This window comes from Sinohyriopsis cumingii, chromosome 2 (genome assembly GCF_028554795.1).
Source record: "Sinohyriopsis cumingii isolate HCF-2022 chromosome 2, ASM2855479v2, whole genome shotgun sequence".
In the NCBI taxonomy this organism is placed as follows: Eukaryota; Metazoa; Mollusca; class Bivalvia; order Unionida; family Unionidae; genus Sinohyriopsis; species Sinohyriopsis cumingii.
The window spans coordinates 34561486-34579386 of NC_142962.1; the positions used below are offsets into that span (position 1 = coordinate 34561486).

General features: G+C 34.8%; 1 protein-coding gene across 1 annotated transcript in view; it reads left to right on the forward strand.

Annotated features, from left to right (window-relative positions):
- LOC149804605 (protein-cysteine N-palmitoyltransferase HHAT-like) overlaps window positions 1-16525 on the forward strand; it is a 47655-nt gene extending 31130 nt beyond the window's left edge. Inside the window, exons 7-11 of the mRNA XM_089942345.1 lie at window positions 4616-4938; window positions 5853-5888; window positions 7212-7413; window positions 12641-12785; window positions 15768-16525. Of these exons, the coding sequence (XP_089798471.1) occupies window positions 4616-4938; window positions 5853-5888; window positions 7212-7413; window positions 12641-12785; window positions 15768-15880 (819 nt within the window). The 3' untranslated portion in view covers window positions 15881-16525. The remainder of the gene's footprint in view (window positions 1-4615; window positions 4939-5852; window positions 5889-7211; window positions 7414-12640; window positions 12786-15767) is intronic.
- The last annotated feature ends 1376 nt before the right edge of the window (window positions 16526-17901 follow it).

Here is a 17901-nt window from a genome sequence, read left to right on the forward strand (position 1 = left end):
TGGGCAAAGTGAGAATGCATGCTGATGATAGTTCATCATGATTTCCATATGGAACGCTGCATCCCAATATCCCAGGACTCTAGGTGTACAGGAGAAGACAATCTCCATAACCAGGGCAGGGATGAAATAGAAATGTTGGAACATAATGATCAGCAACAGAATGGATAGTATATAGCTCATGGCAGGGATAGAGAAAATCTTTTGGATTTTGTCTCCATCAGAATAACTAGATACTTTGATGTAAATGCTGATGATGAGATGATGACATTTTATCATTCAGTCATTAAGAATCTCACCACAGTTAAAGGCTGTAAAACTATCAGCACCTCTGGGGTATTTGCAATGCCTGCAACTTTCTTAACCCATTGGTAAAAAGTCATGTACAGAGATATATTATCCACACAGATGCTGATAAAGTGCACATACAAGTCTTTAACACAATGTTCAGAGTTAGTCAGAAATGTTTTTGCCTTCCTTTCTGCTTGACTTAGTGTGTCTGACAATTTTTTCGTCTAGCTGAAAAGGCAGTTAACAATCATTCTTGGCTTTTTTATATGCCCCTTCCCTTTTGCTTCACCAATTTTGTTAGGATGTCAAATTAAAGATGTGAGAAGACAAGAAGCACAAGAGTTGCCAAGTCAGCACTATTTTGTAACTCAGCATGACCCTTTTAGGGAACGTACAAGAGTAAGGATGATTGTAATCAAAAAAATTGCATTGGTGGTTCTCAACAATGGCAGGTTTTTATTTGTATTCTCATGGCCAAAGAAAATAGAGGCTGTCATATTTTCGCAGACAGGAAGGGAGGGGAGAGAAAGGAACAGTTTCTCCTTACCCAGGCCTTCCATCAAACCTCATTGGTACACCATCATGCATGCCTTCTGAGATCCACCTGAGGTGCCAGACCACTTCTTTTTCACCATATTTGGACCAACCATTCTCAGATTACAATCAGTGATCCAAACCATGTCAGAGGGTTTCTTGATTTTGTTATCTGATCCCCTCCACTTAGTCCTAGTGTTCTGAAGGAACTCCCAAGCAATCCCATGAAGAGGGACATTTTATACAAGAAAATATAGTTTTCTGCTTCTAAATGGCAGTGTGATTAGAATGAAAACTGCACACACAGAGCTTCAATTCCATAATATTTCTGGCTGCAAAGTCCAGCAGCATTTGAGACCTGAGATAGAGACATGACAAGTATGTGATCAGTTTTGACATGTCCGATGCGTACTTCTATACACTGATTCATATGGCTCCAATCTAAGCCTTTGGGACTTCACTTATAGTTCATGATTTCTGCCACAGATACAGTGATGCTCCTTCAGGACACATCACAAAAACATTCGGTAAATTTAGTTTCTGTTTCACTTTACCCTCATAGTGTAGTGAATAATCAATGTAGAGAACAGTCTAAACACTTTTTGTACCTAAATATGGAACCCTTAACACATATCAACATTGAAAGTATTGTTTATGTGTTGGAAAGGTATGAACCAGGACTTTGAAGTTTGACCTTCAATACAATGTTATACCATATCAATTCCCAGTTCAGGACATCTTCCATGGAGAAGGTGGTGTTCCTGCACAATGTGCTACAAATCCATTTGGTAAGTAGGGTTTATGGTTAACAACAAGAACAACCAGACTTATCTCATTTTGAGTTCAGGGTTGATAAATAATCTAGAGGAGTTGGACCTTATCACTTCTCAGCATTTTGTCCCTCATGATATGGAACTCTTGAAACATGAATACATCAGAAGTATAGCTCATGCATTTGAGAAATCAAACAAGACATTGTTTTGGTGAGGAAGTTTCTTATAACTCCTTGGCTTATGTGGCACTGGACCTCTTACAATGCCATTTTACACAACAGGGAGCACACTTACTGCTGGATTTATGATGGTCATTGGCATATGAATGGTCATTGGCATATGAATGGTCATTGGCACATGAATGGTCATTGGCATATGAATGGTCATTGGCTTATGAATGGTCATTGGCTTATGAATGGTCATTGGCATATGAATGGTCATTGGCTTATGAATGGTCATTGGCTTATGAATGGTCATTGGCATATGAATGGTCATTGGCACATGAATGGTCATTGGCATATAAATGAAGAGGATCACAATAGCTAAAAATCCTCCACTTTGAGGATGTATGAGAGGAAATTGTGTGTTGTCAGTGACTGGTGTCAAATCAGTGATGTCACACCGCTCTCAGAACCCATTCCCTGTCAGTGAAATTCTTACTTTCTCTTTTTGAAGACAAGAAGTTAACATGTATCACAATCAAGGATAATGATCCATATCTCAGACATGTTCATGGAAGACATGATGTTTGCCACAAGGTAATCTCTGCCTTGTAGTCGAATTATGACATATCCAGACCATGCTCACTCACGTTATTCCCAAATGGAATCTCTCCTAGGTTTTGACATGGCCAAACTCAATTAAATTTGAGGCACTGTCTTCCTGTGTCACTAAAGCAGCTATCATACTTGACTTTCAGTGTATGATAACACTATAGTATGCAGAGCTACATATGATAAGAACAAGTTGATATCAACCAATGAATGACTATATGTTCCCTCTCCTTGATCAGTCTGTTGAGAGAAGCAACGTTGCAGGACCCAGAATAGAATCAGATGATACTGAGATGCACAGAAAATGTCTGCATTAACTGTACAAGACCATTCCTACTGTTGAAGGCAGGAATGCCACAAGTGCTGGCTGCTTGACTAAAGGGAGTTATTAAATCAGCGTACTCTGGACTATCACAGGATTAGATTTCAGCTTAGAAAATAAGATTGACTTCCATGAGCCTGATGACCACTCTAGTGGCTTAGTGGTTAGAGCATCTGCCTTGGATGCAGGAGGTCACGGGTTCAAGACATGACCAAGTCATATCAAAGACTTATAAAAATGGTACTAACAGCTACCTCTCTAATCACTCAGCATTATGAGGTTAGTGTTTGGACTGGTCAGCCTGGTGTAAGATAATGCCTTGAATGTAATGTCTGCCTTCTCTAGCTTCCATAATCTCATCACAGGTGTGAGTTTAGCACCTTCACTGAACTCACCTGGATTGGTTCTCGGTAAGAAAACAATTTGTTTCATTTATATGTGTATCAACATGTTATGTGACCATCAGTTGAGCTGCCTTCATGTTAAAGAGCAGTTTTATATTTCATATAGGGATTTCAGTGATATTTATCTTGAAGGTTACTTGCAGTAGAGGTTAGATGTTGATGCATTTCCTTCTGTTACATTTTTTCCATATGTTAATGTGATCAGGGAATGTATTTGACAGAGAAAGTACACTTTTTTAGTAAATCATGTTTTTATGAGAATACTCAGATGATTTCTTTACTGTTAATCCTCGACTCCTCCCCTCAGCTTAAAGTGACATTCAGGTGGTGAATAGCCACCTAGTGGTGGAAAAAGGAAGTAATGGATAAGAGTTTCTTCTCCATATATTCAATGTGTAGACGGGAAGGAGAAAAATCTTGTCTTTCTGATAAGACTGGTTTTAAGAGGTATCAAAGCCGTTATTCCTGTGGGATAGAGTAGCGCTGTATTCTCAGAGAATGTTGTTATTAATGACTCAGAATGATTTTTATGTAGGATTATTTGGCACCATCAAGGTTTCTTGAATAATATTCAGTGTTGCATATAGGATCCCAAGTGCAGAGGACACCATAACCCCCATCCACCAGATCTGAGGGACATACACCATGTTAGAGGGACACATAAAAATAATAGTATGTAATGCACTAAAAATGTGATAATCTTGGTTGCTTCAACAGTTTTGTCACCTTATTTGTATGGTCTGCACTGTACTATCTTATTTTCCTTGAATACGTATGTTACTGCAATGAAAGTTTTATCTGGTGCACAAGTAAATCATCAAAACATTATCTGGTAAACCTCAATGAGCTGCACCATGGAATTTTCCATTCCAGACCTTGCTCTCTCATTTAACTTTAGGGTACATTCATTATCTACCAGCATTTATTTTAATAAATACATGGGTGTTCTGAACTACTTTTCTTTCCAAAATAACAATTCATTAAAAACATGACAAATTGTGTATTTGCATGAATTTAGTTGTCAACCTCAAAATAAATTAAATCATCTTTGTCATAGGAGTGACTTCAGCCTCAAAAATACATTACACTAATGTTGTGAATGCTTTCATTGTCAGATGTATTGTTCTAATATTGATATCCATTGTTATCAGTTTTATCACCTTCTGCAACTTCAGTCATTGATAAAACCAACGTAGATATAGGTTGACGTCCACTGACGAAAGTTTTAGGCATTTTTTGTATTTTTTTGGATGAAAATGTCAACCAAAGAGGGTCAAACTTTGATAGACATGGAAAAAAAATTGCAGGTATTCTGTGAGCATGTGATCCGTTTGCAACACTGAATATTTTTTAAATATTTTGTCTTGTTGTCTTACACATTTCTTGTAGAGATTTTACAGGTAAAATATACAAAAGTTTCACTGGCTTGCCAGGTAAATATGGGATAGTTAAATATCTGCCATATACTTCCATTTAAAATATAATGATAATTTTGTATGTCATCATCATGATTCATTTCAGTTCAACTCCTTAGATGTCCCATTGCCATGGACAAGAGTTATCTCCCATGGGCTGTTCACCATCAGGATGATATTCTGGGCATTCGTCAATGAGTTCATATTGCACTACTTTTACTTTAGTGCTCTACAGCACAATGAGACTGTGATAAAATCAGTATCTCTATGGACTTTAGCTGGCATTGGTTATTGCCAGGGACAATTTTTCATGAATAAATATGTGGTCATGTTTGGATTCCCAGCCGGATTTGCAAGGATTGATGGAATTGATCCTCCTCCTAGGCCAAGATGCATATCTTACATTTATCTGTATTCAGATATGTGGAAGTAAGTAACCGTTATTTTGTCAAATTGTTTGCATACACTGGCTTATCCTTATTTTCTTATTGTTGCTGGTTTTTGGTTGTGCTAAAACATTGCATAAACCTCCCTCAGTAAACAAAATAAATAATTACAGAAAATTGTGAAAATTATTTTGCAATCTGGCTTTCTCTTTGTATATGGATTGTTTGCTTATTTTGATTATGCATAAATTTAAAAACTCTATATTACCACTCAAACCAACCCCACCACTCAAAAGAAACTGTAAAGAACAACAAAAAGAAATATTACTAAACTTGCTTCCTCTTAATGCAAAGAATTTTTATGTTTTAGGTAGCTAATTGTGTAACAAATGTATTTGTTTATTCATTGAAGGGGCCTTGAGGGGCCGAGTGGTCCAAAGTACTCACTGTTACGGATCACTACCATCTCACCTCTGTCTGCATGGGTTTGAGTCTCGGATTCGGCCAATGTGGGTACGTGAGAAAGCTTGCCAGTAGCTTCTCATTGGGTTGGTGGTTCTTTCCGGGGTTTTCTCTGGTTCTTCCTCCACCATTTATACTGGCTGCCATGTATAGCCTATCTTGTGCTGAAAAATAGCGTTGAAACCCTATAAATACAACATTAGTCATTTAAATCCGACTAAAAGATATTACACAGATGTACTACATGTATATTAAAATATCTGGTGTCATATATTTGGGAAGAGGTTAGCAACTAATATAGATTTGCATTCATTAACATTATAGATAATGATAAATAAACAGATAAATGGATAAGAAAATATTAAATAAGTTGGTAAATAAATAAATAGTTAATAAATAAATGACTGACATTCTAACCTAAAGTTCATTGTGCTACATGGAAATTAAAGATTGAGAACTTTCAGCTCTTTATTCTTATTTGTGTTTATCTTGCAGGTATTTTGATCAAGGCCTTTACAGCTTTTTGAAAAGGTAAGTTTTGCAGTTTTGTTTATATAAACTTTGATAATCTATACCATAATTAAAATTTACTGGGACATTAAAATTTGTAACATGCTACTAGATAAAAATAACTTTATTTCTTTATTGAAAGAAATGTAATGCAGAAATAAAAATGTAGGACTTCCATAATCTACTTTAAACTGATCATTGAAAAGTATATTGTCAATATGACATCTATTATTTTACTGAATTGAAATATGGGATTTTTGCATCGACGCAACTGTACATGACATTGCATACTCCAGATGGTTGTAGTCCAAAGTAAAGATCAAACCCAAAAGTCCAAAATCATATAGCCTCATTATTGGCTGCAATGTGGCTTGATCAAGGGACATTACTTTTGAAACCATTTGCATTATTGATTCAAGACATGGAATTTCTGTTGAGGTGAATATTATACAGGTAGATTAATCTTTAGTTTGCATGATATTTACATGAAAATAAAAGTATTGATATATAATTCACTCAGAATTTTTCAATGGCCCATGCATGTGTGGGAAGAGTAAATATAGATAAAGTATTGTCTGTGGTGATTGTGTTATCAGGATATATTTCAGGACCATTCACTACAACTATCAGAGAGTAAGAAACACAGTCAGTTCAACTGACAATGCACCTTGTGTACTCGAATCATGTCTTTAAGTATTGTGCTTTGAGTGTCTGCATTTTATAACCAATACAGTATTCTCACTTATAAGTTGAGTCCAGGTGCAAGCAACATAGACCCTGATCCCTGATCTGCCTTCATATATTGGGTCAGCAGGTTAGGGTTTATGTTGTTCTACATTTTAGGGGGCCCCAGTTGGCTGAGTGGTCTAACCGTTATGGATCACTGCCATCTCACCTCTTTTCAAGTCTCAGGCTCAGCCATTGTGGGTACATGAGAAAGCTTTCCAGTAGTTTCCCGTGGGTCAGTGATTCTTTCTTTTGTTTTCCCAGTCATTCCTCTACCAGTTATACTGGCCACTATATATAGCCTACATTGTGCTGAAAAATGGCATTAAGCCCCATAACAAGAACTCTACTGATTACTCCTTACAATCTGCATAGACTCAGATATGTTGGTGCATTATGCGAAAGCAGATCTGGGTCTGTTGGACCTGACTTATTAGGAGGTATATGTAGTATATACAGATTTCTTTCCAGGGAAAGTTGTGTACTGAAGACATCAAAGCCTCGAGGACATTTTGGCTTCCTTTTTTAGTTTGATATTTTAGAAGTTTTTGTTCTTTGCATTTTATAATGCTAAATTACTGCAACTCACAAAATTGTCATATTTCTTTATCCTCACAGGTATATTTACATCCCAGTTGGTGGATCTCATGCAGGCCGGTTGCGACAGTTTCTGGGGTCTGTTATGTGTTTCCTGTACATATTTTACTGGCATGGAGCAGAACACTATATCTTCCTCTGGACCATGCTCAATTTTGTGGGAGTATTTCTGGAGGTTTTAGGAGGAATTATCTTAGAATTACCCCTTGTGAAACAGTTTGAAGTAAGTTCAAAACTTAAAAATATTTATACTTAAGTTAAATATGAATTTCTATGACTCTGTGTTAGTAGGATTTTTTGATGTAGCTGTTTTTGGAACACTTGAGTATAATGCATTGATCACCAACCCTAATGTCGGATAAGTGATGAGTAACACAGTAGTGTGGTAAGTAAATCATATTATGTAGAGAATATAAATGATTTAATTAGTACAGTAGAAGATTGAGTCAGAGAAGGCACTATGCCAATTTGCCATGGATTTACCATAATAATGTGCTGATAGATATAAGGTATTTTTCATTCCTTCACCAGGCAAATTTCTTAGCTCAGATGACATCACCAACAAGTTAATCACTGCCCTCGATGAGCTGGTCTCAGCTAGAATTGTCCTAAAATAATTTTAAAAGTTGCAGAGAACAACCTTTAGCTTTTATATGCAGAAAATAGTATGTTTTGCTTATACTAACAACTCTCTTTGTATAATCATCTTGGGAGAGAAAGACTTCCTAAACATGTACAGTTATATGTGTCACATGTCAGCTAGTAACACCACAGATTTATTTTATACAGTAAGACCCAGCTATAACTTGCCCTGTGATAATGTGATTTCAGATATAACATGGTTGTGGCATGGCTCCCGAAATTTCATATATTCATTCACACATGGAGAAAAAAAAAATCTTCAAAGTACGTGAAATAGTGTATAAAAAATGTATTATCATTTTGGGGAAGAGATCGTGTATGAATCTGAATATAATATGATCGTGGCATGGCGTGGTTCATGAAATTTTAAGTACATGTATATTTTGCTTACCCAGAAAAATATTTTTTTAAAGTATGAGAAATAGTGTGTAAAATTTTTATTATCATTTGGGGGAAGAGATCGCGTATGAATTTGAATATAATATGATGATGGTGTGGCTTCTGAAATTTAACAATTTCACCAGATTCTTGAAGTGTTTTGCCAAAGTAAACATTATCGGAAATGTTACTTATTTCTGATCCATGAGTAAAGCCAGTAAGTCGTCTTTGTGATTGTCTTCAATTTATTCTGTATACAATCGTTGCTCAAACAATAGCCGACATGTGTTTCTTCTGTAACTGCATAAAAAAACAAGCAGCAGACAATGCTGTGGTTGATGAAAGATTCTAACAATTTAATAAACATCAAAAAACGAAAGCTGCCAACATGTTTGCTGGGCTTGGCGGTGTTATTAGAAGCAATCAGTTGACCAGTAAATAATGTCCACACTATTAGCTGGAAATTGAATGGGTATGAAATTGTACATGCATTCAGCTTAAAAATCTTTATAAAAATATTTTTCACATGTTTCTTTCGATATTCACAAAATCTGAAGTAAAAGTTATATGCATGCTGAAAGCATGTGTTGTTTGTTAATTATTCTTGCTGTAGTCATTCAAATTAATAGGCATACAAGTGTTAATTATTGGAAATTTACAATAGACAGAAGGTCACATAAACACGTGATAATTTTTTTAGCAGGATGAAATTTGTAAAGACACTGTTCATAGACCCTGGAACATAATGAACCGTTCTTTCTTAACCTAATTTTGCTGTTAATTTTTCCCATTGAGTTCAGACACGTAATGATTTATGACAAAATTACTGAATAGTTTAAATTTGTATGAAATTTTTGCAATGTAATTACATGTATTATGGATTAACTGCATGCCATGACGGTATGATATCAGATGATAAGTAAATGGTGTTAATACTCTGCTGATGCTATTTATTAGATGTTGAATTCAGACACAATGATCTGTGAAAAAATTATTGAATATTTTAAATCTGTGTTCGATTTTTCAATGGAATTACATACATTATGGATGAATTGCATGCCACGACGGCACAATAGTAAATGGTGTTGATACCCTATTCATGATGTACATTAGACATTAATAAACGTTTATGTGCCAATGCGCTGTTCTCTGAAAAAAGTAAAATACTGTAAAAACCCACACTGACACAACCCTGCTTCTAACGTGAATCAATTTTTTGGACTCCAGTTCTTGTGTTATAGTGTTGTTCCACTGTACTTTAATGCACTTATACTACAGTGTACTTATAATGCAGTGTACTTATACTAAAGTGTACTTATACTACATTGCACTTATACAGTGTACTACAATGCACTTATACTAGTGTATTTATAATATAGTGTACTTACACTAAAGTGTACTTATGCTACAATGTACTTATAATACAGTGTACTTATACTAAAGTATACTTATTCTACAGCGTAATTATAATAAAGTGTACTTATACTATAGGGTACTTTTCTACAGTCTACTTATACTATAGTGTACCTATACTAGTCTACTTTTACTACAGTGTACTTATACTACAGTGTACTTAAAATATAGACCGCTCTGGTGGCCTAGTGGTTAGAGTGTCTGCCTTGGATGCGGGAGGTCGTGGGTTCGATCCCCAGCCGAGTCATACCAAAGACTCACAAAAATGGTACTAACAGCTGCCTCACTTGGCACTCAGCATTAAGAGGTTAGTGTTAGGATCGGTTGACCTGGTGTCAAGATAATATGTCTGGGTGGGATATCATGCTACATGTCTGCGGCATAATGCCTCAGTGCTAGACATCACTATAAACTGCCACACTGCAGACATCATAGTGATATGACTGAAAAATTGTTAAAGCTACATTAAAAATCCAAATCACACACACACACACACACACACACACACACACACACACTTATACTACAGTGTACTTATACTACAATGTAATTACACTACAGTGTACTTATATTACAATGTAATTATACTACAGTGTACTTTTACTACAATGTACTAATACTACAATGTACTTATGCTACAATGTACTAATACTACAATGTACTTTTACTACAATGTACTAATACTACAATGTACTTATACTACAATGTACTAATACTACAATGTACTTATACTAGTGTGTACATACAATATACTACAATGTACTAATACTACAATGTACTTTTACTACAATGTACTTATACTGCAGAGTACTTATACTACAATTTACTAATACTACAATGTACTTTTAGTACAATGTACTAATACTAAAATGTACTTATATTACAATGTACTTATACTACAATGTACTAATACTACAGTGTACTTATACTACAATGTACTTATACTACAATGTACTAATACTACAATGTACTAATACTACAATGTACTAATACTACAATGTATTTATACTACAATGTACTAATACTACAATGTACTAATACTACAGTGTACTTATACTACAATGTACTTATACTACAATGTACTAATACTACAATGTACTTTTACTACAATGTACTAATACTAAAATGTACTTATATTACAATGTACTTATACCACAATGTACTTATACTGCAGTGTACTTATACTACAATGTACTAATACTACAATGTACTAATACTACAATGTACTTATACTACAATGTACTAATACTACAATGTACTAATACTACAATGTACTAATACTACAATGTACTTATACTACAATGTACTAATACTACAATGTACTAATGCTACAATGTACTTATACTACAATGTACTAATACTACAATGTACTAATACTACAATGTACTAATACTACAGTGTACTTATACTACAATGTACTTATACTACAATGTACTAATACTACAATGTACTTTTACTACAATGTACTAATACTAAAATGTACTTATATTACAATGTACTTATACCACAATGTACTTATACTGCAGTGTACTTATACTACAATGTACTAATACTACAATGTACTTATACTACAATGTACTAATACTACAATGTACTAATGCTACAATGTACTTATACTACAATGTACTAATACTACAATGTACTTATACTACAATGTATTTGTGCTACAGTGTACTTACAATGCACTATGGTGTACTTAAACTACAATGTACTTATACTACAGTCTATGTATGCTACAGCGTACTTATACTACAATGTACTTCTACTACAGTGTACTTAAACTATGGTGTACTTACAGTACAATGTACTTATACTACAATGCACTTACACTACAATGTACTTATACTACAGTGTACTTACACTACAATGTATGTATACTGAAGTGTGCTTATACTACATTGTTGTGGGTATGTGAGAAAGCTTGCCAGTAGCTTCTCGTGGGTCAGTGGTTCTTTCCGGGGTTTTCTCGGGTTCTTCCTCCACCATTAATACTGGCCGCCATGTATAGCCTATCGTGTGCTGAAAAATGGCGTTAAACCCCACAACAACAACAACAATTATACTACATTGTGCCACTGACTTGATGTAATGTGCTGAAGGAATGCTGAAAAATGCGATTTTGGCCAGAAATAAACACATCTTTTGAATATTTAACACAGAGCACATACATTGCACACCATTATATTTTTGTCAAATGGTAATGACATAGTTTGAAAAAAATAAGTTCATTCATTAATATACTCAATTTTTTAAATGAGATAATTGTTCTTCATTAATCTTCCTAAGATGAACATAGAATCACAATAAATATGAAAATTTATATAAGTAAATAATACAAGAATAATCAAGAATGAATAAATGATCATTATTAAATTAGGAAATAATAAATAATATTATTAATAAAGTAATAATAAATTTCTTATATGGTACAGTTTTTATTAGTATGGTGATATTCAAAGTTATATAAGGAAAAACAAATCAAAGTTTACCAGTAAAAATACATTTATTTGATTTTTTTCTGTCATTTTATTTCATCTCTCAATATCATATGAATAGAGTTAGTTATACATTAAGCTTTTGAAATTTACTTGAAATCACTGTACATTATTCAAGACAAAGTTGTTTATCAAAGGCATTACGTTTCAAATCAATTATTACGTGTCATGCAACTGTGCTTGCAGCAAAGAAATGATATCAGACACAGTGGGGCACCTTGTTTTCCCACCCCAATCTGACCAGGTCTACCTAAGTTTACCATATCTCCATGTCTTAATCATTATAGGAGGTACATAAAGTGTCCTGACAGCTCCACACAGGTGCAACACTGCTTATGGATGTGCCTATTTTAAAAAGCCATATCAGTCATAGCACAAAACTCAAAATTCAATATTTTTGGTTAAAAAATTAAATTGATAGATTTAGCTAAATGTGTGTGTGTGTGTGTATAGTTGTAACTTTTCAAAGAAAAGTTCAGGGACAAATAAAACATGCTTTTATCATTTCTGCTTATTTTACAGACAGAAAAATTGTCACCAGCCACAGTTCAAAGGATTCATGCTCTTTTGGCAGTCCCTGTCTTCCTTATATCCTGTTTCTCCATCTTCTGCTTTTTTGGAGGTCGTGCAGTGGGATACATTTTCTTTGAGCGCCTGATTATCAAAGGTTGGTGTAACATATTGTCTGCAATTTTTTGTATACTTATTCATTATCATTTGCCAGACATGAATAAATTATGGTTGAAAATATTAATTATAAACCTACACTTATTCTTAAGAACTAAAAATTGCCAAATTTTAATGAGAGCAAAGGATTTTGTCAGAAAATAAGAGCACAAGAAATACATATGATTTTTGTGGGTTGATGATGTATATATAAAAACAATTATAAGGGTAAACAAATTAAGACAATGTTGCAGTTATTTTCTGTATGTTGTACAAGTTTATCTTGCATACATTAGTGTGTAAACTGATTTTTTGTGGGCCCTTTTGAAAAATTGCTCCTGTTTTAAGCTGTATTACTCCATCAGAGTATTTTGTTGATCGATTTTTTTGAGAAAAACCTAAGGGCATTCCAAGTGACAGTGGACTTTGTCTAAAATAGAGAGCTATCATGTTGGTGTAGCCTACATAATGCTGTGCCACCCTGAGGCTTGACACTACCACTATGGTTAGAGTCAGAGTACTGCAATGACATTGAATTGTGGGTATTTTCTTCCACAAATTGTAACCAATATCATAATAATCCGTTCTGGATGCAGATGACCAGAAATGATTGTTTGATAATTCCTGCATGTTTCGTGGTAATGTTAGAACACACCAATCTGATTTCAATCTTGGCAAGTGACATTTAGTGATTATCTGAGAAAGTTTTGAGTAGCTTTGTAATGAACTGTGTGTCACAATCTTAAACAGTCATGTAGTCAGTACTGGTTACTCTTGTTTATCCATAACTTTATCTCTACACCTTCATTGGCCTTCCAAACAATAAAAAAGTCCCTTTTTCAGATTTGCTTGCTTTTTTGAAGAAGTGATTCACTTGGTGTTTGTCCCTTTTGGTCATTGGACTCTGATGACAGTTATTGTTATTGTTGTTGTTATGGGGTTTAACGTCATTTTTCAGCACACGATAGGCTATGCATGGTGGCCAGTATTAATGGTGGAGGAAGAACCCGGGAAAACCCCTGGGAAGAACCACCGACCCACGAGGAGCTACTGGCAAGCTTTCTCACATACCCACATTGGCCGAATACAAGACTCGAACCCACGGAAACAGAGGTGAGATGGCAGTGATCCGTAACGGAGAGCGCTTTAGACCACTTGGCCACTCGGGGCCCCCTCTGATGACAGATAAAATCCTTTAAAACTTCCAAATATATTTACAAAAATAACAGGGAAACATTCATTTTAATTTTCCAAGATTAATTTTGAAAAATTCTTCAATTATAGCATTTGTAGAATTTTGAGACAGTGTGAGAAATAATATCCAAGTAAATTTAGTATTTTCACCTACAGGAATTTAGGGGCTGTAGTCCATGTGTTAAAATAATTGATTCTGCAGCAAAATGTACCTGTCTATTGAGAGATAGATATAGGTGCATCCCACGGGGCAGGGGTGCATTAAAAGTCAATTGCCTGGGATTTCCCTTGCAATAGTTTTGGCTTCTAAACAATTTCTTTAATGGAAGCTACTGATCTCTGATATTTATTCTTACCACAGCATCCCCTGTTTACTTTCTTCAAATTCCTGTGCTATTTAGAATTGTATTGTCAACCTTCAAGAGGAACATGAATTAACACAGGAAGATTGCCCGATTTGGACATAGCACCCAAGTAATATATGAAGTCATATATTTAGTTACTTTTGATAAGGTTCATACAATGATTTATCAACCCCAGAAAATAATATCTACCTAGGCTGCAGACCTGGGTGTATTGCATCATATTTCTAGCAGTTGATAAATTTATTATCAACCAAAACTAACATGCCAGCCATTAAGGGATGCCTGATCTAGTCAGCAGTGCTGTTCAGTTGGATGGCCGTTATTCACCGAAAATTAATCAGGTCATTACTCTTCATCAACCTTGATGCAGTTTCCTCTACCTTCTAAAAACATTCATCAGATTTAATATCCTGAATTTTTGGTTGATTTTATAACTGGATTTATTATATCCCTATCAATTGTCTTCCAAATAAAGAGCCGCAATTTGACCATCGAATCCCAGAAGTAGGAAAACAGTATTTTTGTAGTCTTATTCAGTATTACCAGACTCTCAGATGAGGCTGGAATTATATTTTCCTAAAAGTTTTCTTGCTACAGCTGAACAGATGTGAATACCTATGTGGTAGTTTCACTTGACCTGCAAATGGAAATGTGTAGCATTCTCTTTAACAAATCTTTATCAAATTCCAGCAGTTTGTTCAATCCTACTATATATAACTGTCAGAATAATCATTCCCATGCCAGGTTCCCACTGGAGCCTCTCACAGTGTCCTGCCAGAAACAGTTCAGATGCTATCTGCAACCAGGCCTCTTGTTATTCAGCTATCTGCAACCAGGCCTCTTGTTATTCAGCTGGTGAAATTGTCCATGATGCACAATGTGACAATTGCACAATAGCTGTAAATCACATGTATGGGTATGCTACCCCATGTTTAGAAGAACTTGTGTTACTAATGGTAGTAGTAGTGAAAATTAGTGACTGTGTTATACATGCTTCTTTCATAAAACTTATATTCGTGCACATATGAGATGTTCAAAATTAAATTCAGTTTATGACTTTAGTTGAAATTTATATCAGAAAGGTGGAAATGTTTAGCCATTTCTTTATGTTTTAGTTACCGGTATGTCTTGGGACTTTAAAAAAATTTCTGAATATTGACAGGTATATAGTGAAAATATTATTATCATAGTAGTTCAGTCTTGTATTGTAAATCAAGACTTGTCAGAATCAGAAAATCTGGATCATGAGTTGATGCTTAACATCTCGTAATGATAGAGATCTTCCATTCGCTGACAACTTAACATGATCTAGCAATAAAGACTGCATTACCACGATAATAATAATATATATATTTCTTGTTTATTGATGACTGTCTTCTGTGCCTTGGCAGTCCATTATTATAGTTATTTATCTTCTTTTCTAGGATGGTTGACAACATGGATCACTTTGACCTTTTTTCTTTATTGTGCCATTATGAATGCCATGGAGATAAACAAGTGGCAAGAAGCTCAGACGAATAAGTCAAACCAGAACTGAAGAGAATGCTGCCAGAAAACCTAACTAAACATTCAAAATCAGAATTGCTGAGCATTTAAAGTAGAATGTTGGGATCTACTTGGACTGGCACATAATCCATTTGGGTGCACAGGGCTAATAGTAATAGTACATTTTACTATCAATGCACAGGGCTAATAGTAATAGTACATTTTACTATCAATGCACAGGGCTAATAGTAATAGTACATTTTACTATCAATGCACAGGGCTAATAGTAATAGTACATTTTGCTATCAATGCACAGGGCTAATAGTAATAGTACATTTTACTATCAATGCACAGGGCTCAGATTTGTAATAGTACATTTTACTATCAATGCACAGGGCTCAGATTTGTAATAGTACATTTTACTATCAATGCACAGGGCTCAGATTTGTAATAGTACATTTTACTATCAATGCACAGGGCTCAAATTTGTAATAGTACATTTTACTATCAATGCACAGGGCTCAGATTTGTAATAGTACATTTTACTATCAATGCACAGGGCTCAGATTTGTAATAGTACATTTTACTATCAATGCACAGGGCTCAGATTTGTAATAGTACATTTTACTATCAATGCACAGGGTTCAGATTTGTAATAGTACATTTTACTATCAGACCATTAAATTTCATAATTTTGTTTTGTAGTCCTTCTATATACTTCTCGTATTTCCAGACTGTTTTGGAGGGTGTTATAGACTCAAAAAAGTGCGTCTTGAGATCACAAGGAGGTCCGTGGCCATGACTAAAAAAAGGCAATGAAAATAACTTGTCTGTTTTCTATAAAGCATTTAATACTTACCCACAAAAAATATTTGGTAGATTTAGCATTGTCAAATATCCCTATACAAATATATGCAAATACTTGCATGATTACGACAGTACTGAAATTAAATGAAAACATATACAAGTTTTTCTCTCTAAAATCAACTGGATGACAAAACATAGACTTAATTAGATACAGGCTTTGCTGTTCTCAATAGGAAGAGTTTTAAAGGTAATGCAAGTGTCATCACTGCACTTTATAAAGACTGGATGGCCATAACATTAGTATCCAATGCAGTTCGACCACAATATATGCTTGTCTCTATAGAAAAATGACTTTACATCACATTTGAAACTGAAAATTTCATTGGGGAAAGGGGGAGGGGGACCTAATATTTTCAGATTTAATGGGGGCCTTGATTTTTATTTTTTGTTCATTGTTCAAGTTCAACGATGACCAAAATATAGCCTTATGGGTAATACAGCAGTAATAATCATGTCTGTCTGGTATAGGTCTTAATACTTTATCAACACAAATAAACTGTGCAAATCTGTGAGTGCTTATTATGGTCGTTAACTCAATCTGTTTCATGGTTAGCATCATCCTGAAAAACATGGGTCATTTAATAGTTTGTATTTAAAAAAGATTAAGATGACAAATAGTAATAATGAGAATTGTGAATGTGAATGTTTAGTTAGCATGATGAATATGTTTTTGGTTTGTCAGACACATAACAGATGGTGCTGCTATTTCAAAGGATGTCATACACTCCAGAATGACATGTCAATATTTTATTTGCAGTATGTGCGAAGATTTACATGCTCTACATTGCAGGTGTGCTTCGCAGAGTACAACTCCGTCAATCAGGAGTTCTGACATTTAGTTTTGCTGGGGTTTGCTTCGTTTTACTTATTCTTTCCAGAAATCTTGAGAAATGCATTACAAATTTGCCTCCAGAATTTAATCAAACTGGAACTCTATTTTGGCAACTTTAGTAACCATGAATTGTGTTTTGTATTTGGAGTAAGGTGCAATTTCCTAGAAATGTTGCTGCTGTTCACAAACTTGCAAGTAGTCTTCAATGCACATGGCTTAACCATTTTTGTTCAAGGCAGTGATGTGTAATGTTATGACTGGATGGTCTTAAGACCACTCCAGTGACCTAGTGTTTAGTGTTTAGAGCATTGTGGGTTCAACCCCTGGCGTAATCATACCAAAGACTTACAAAAATGGTACCAATAGCTGCCTCG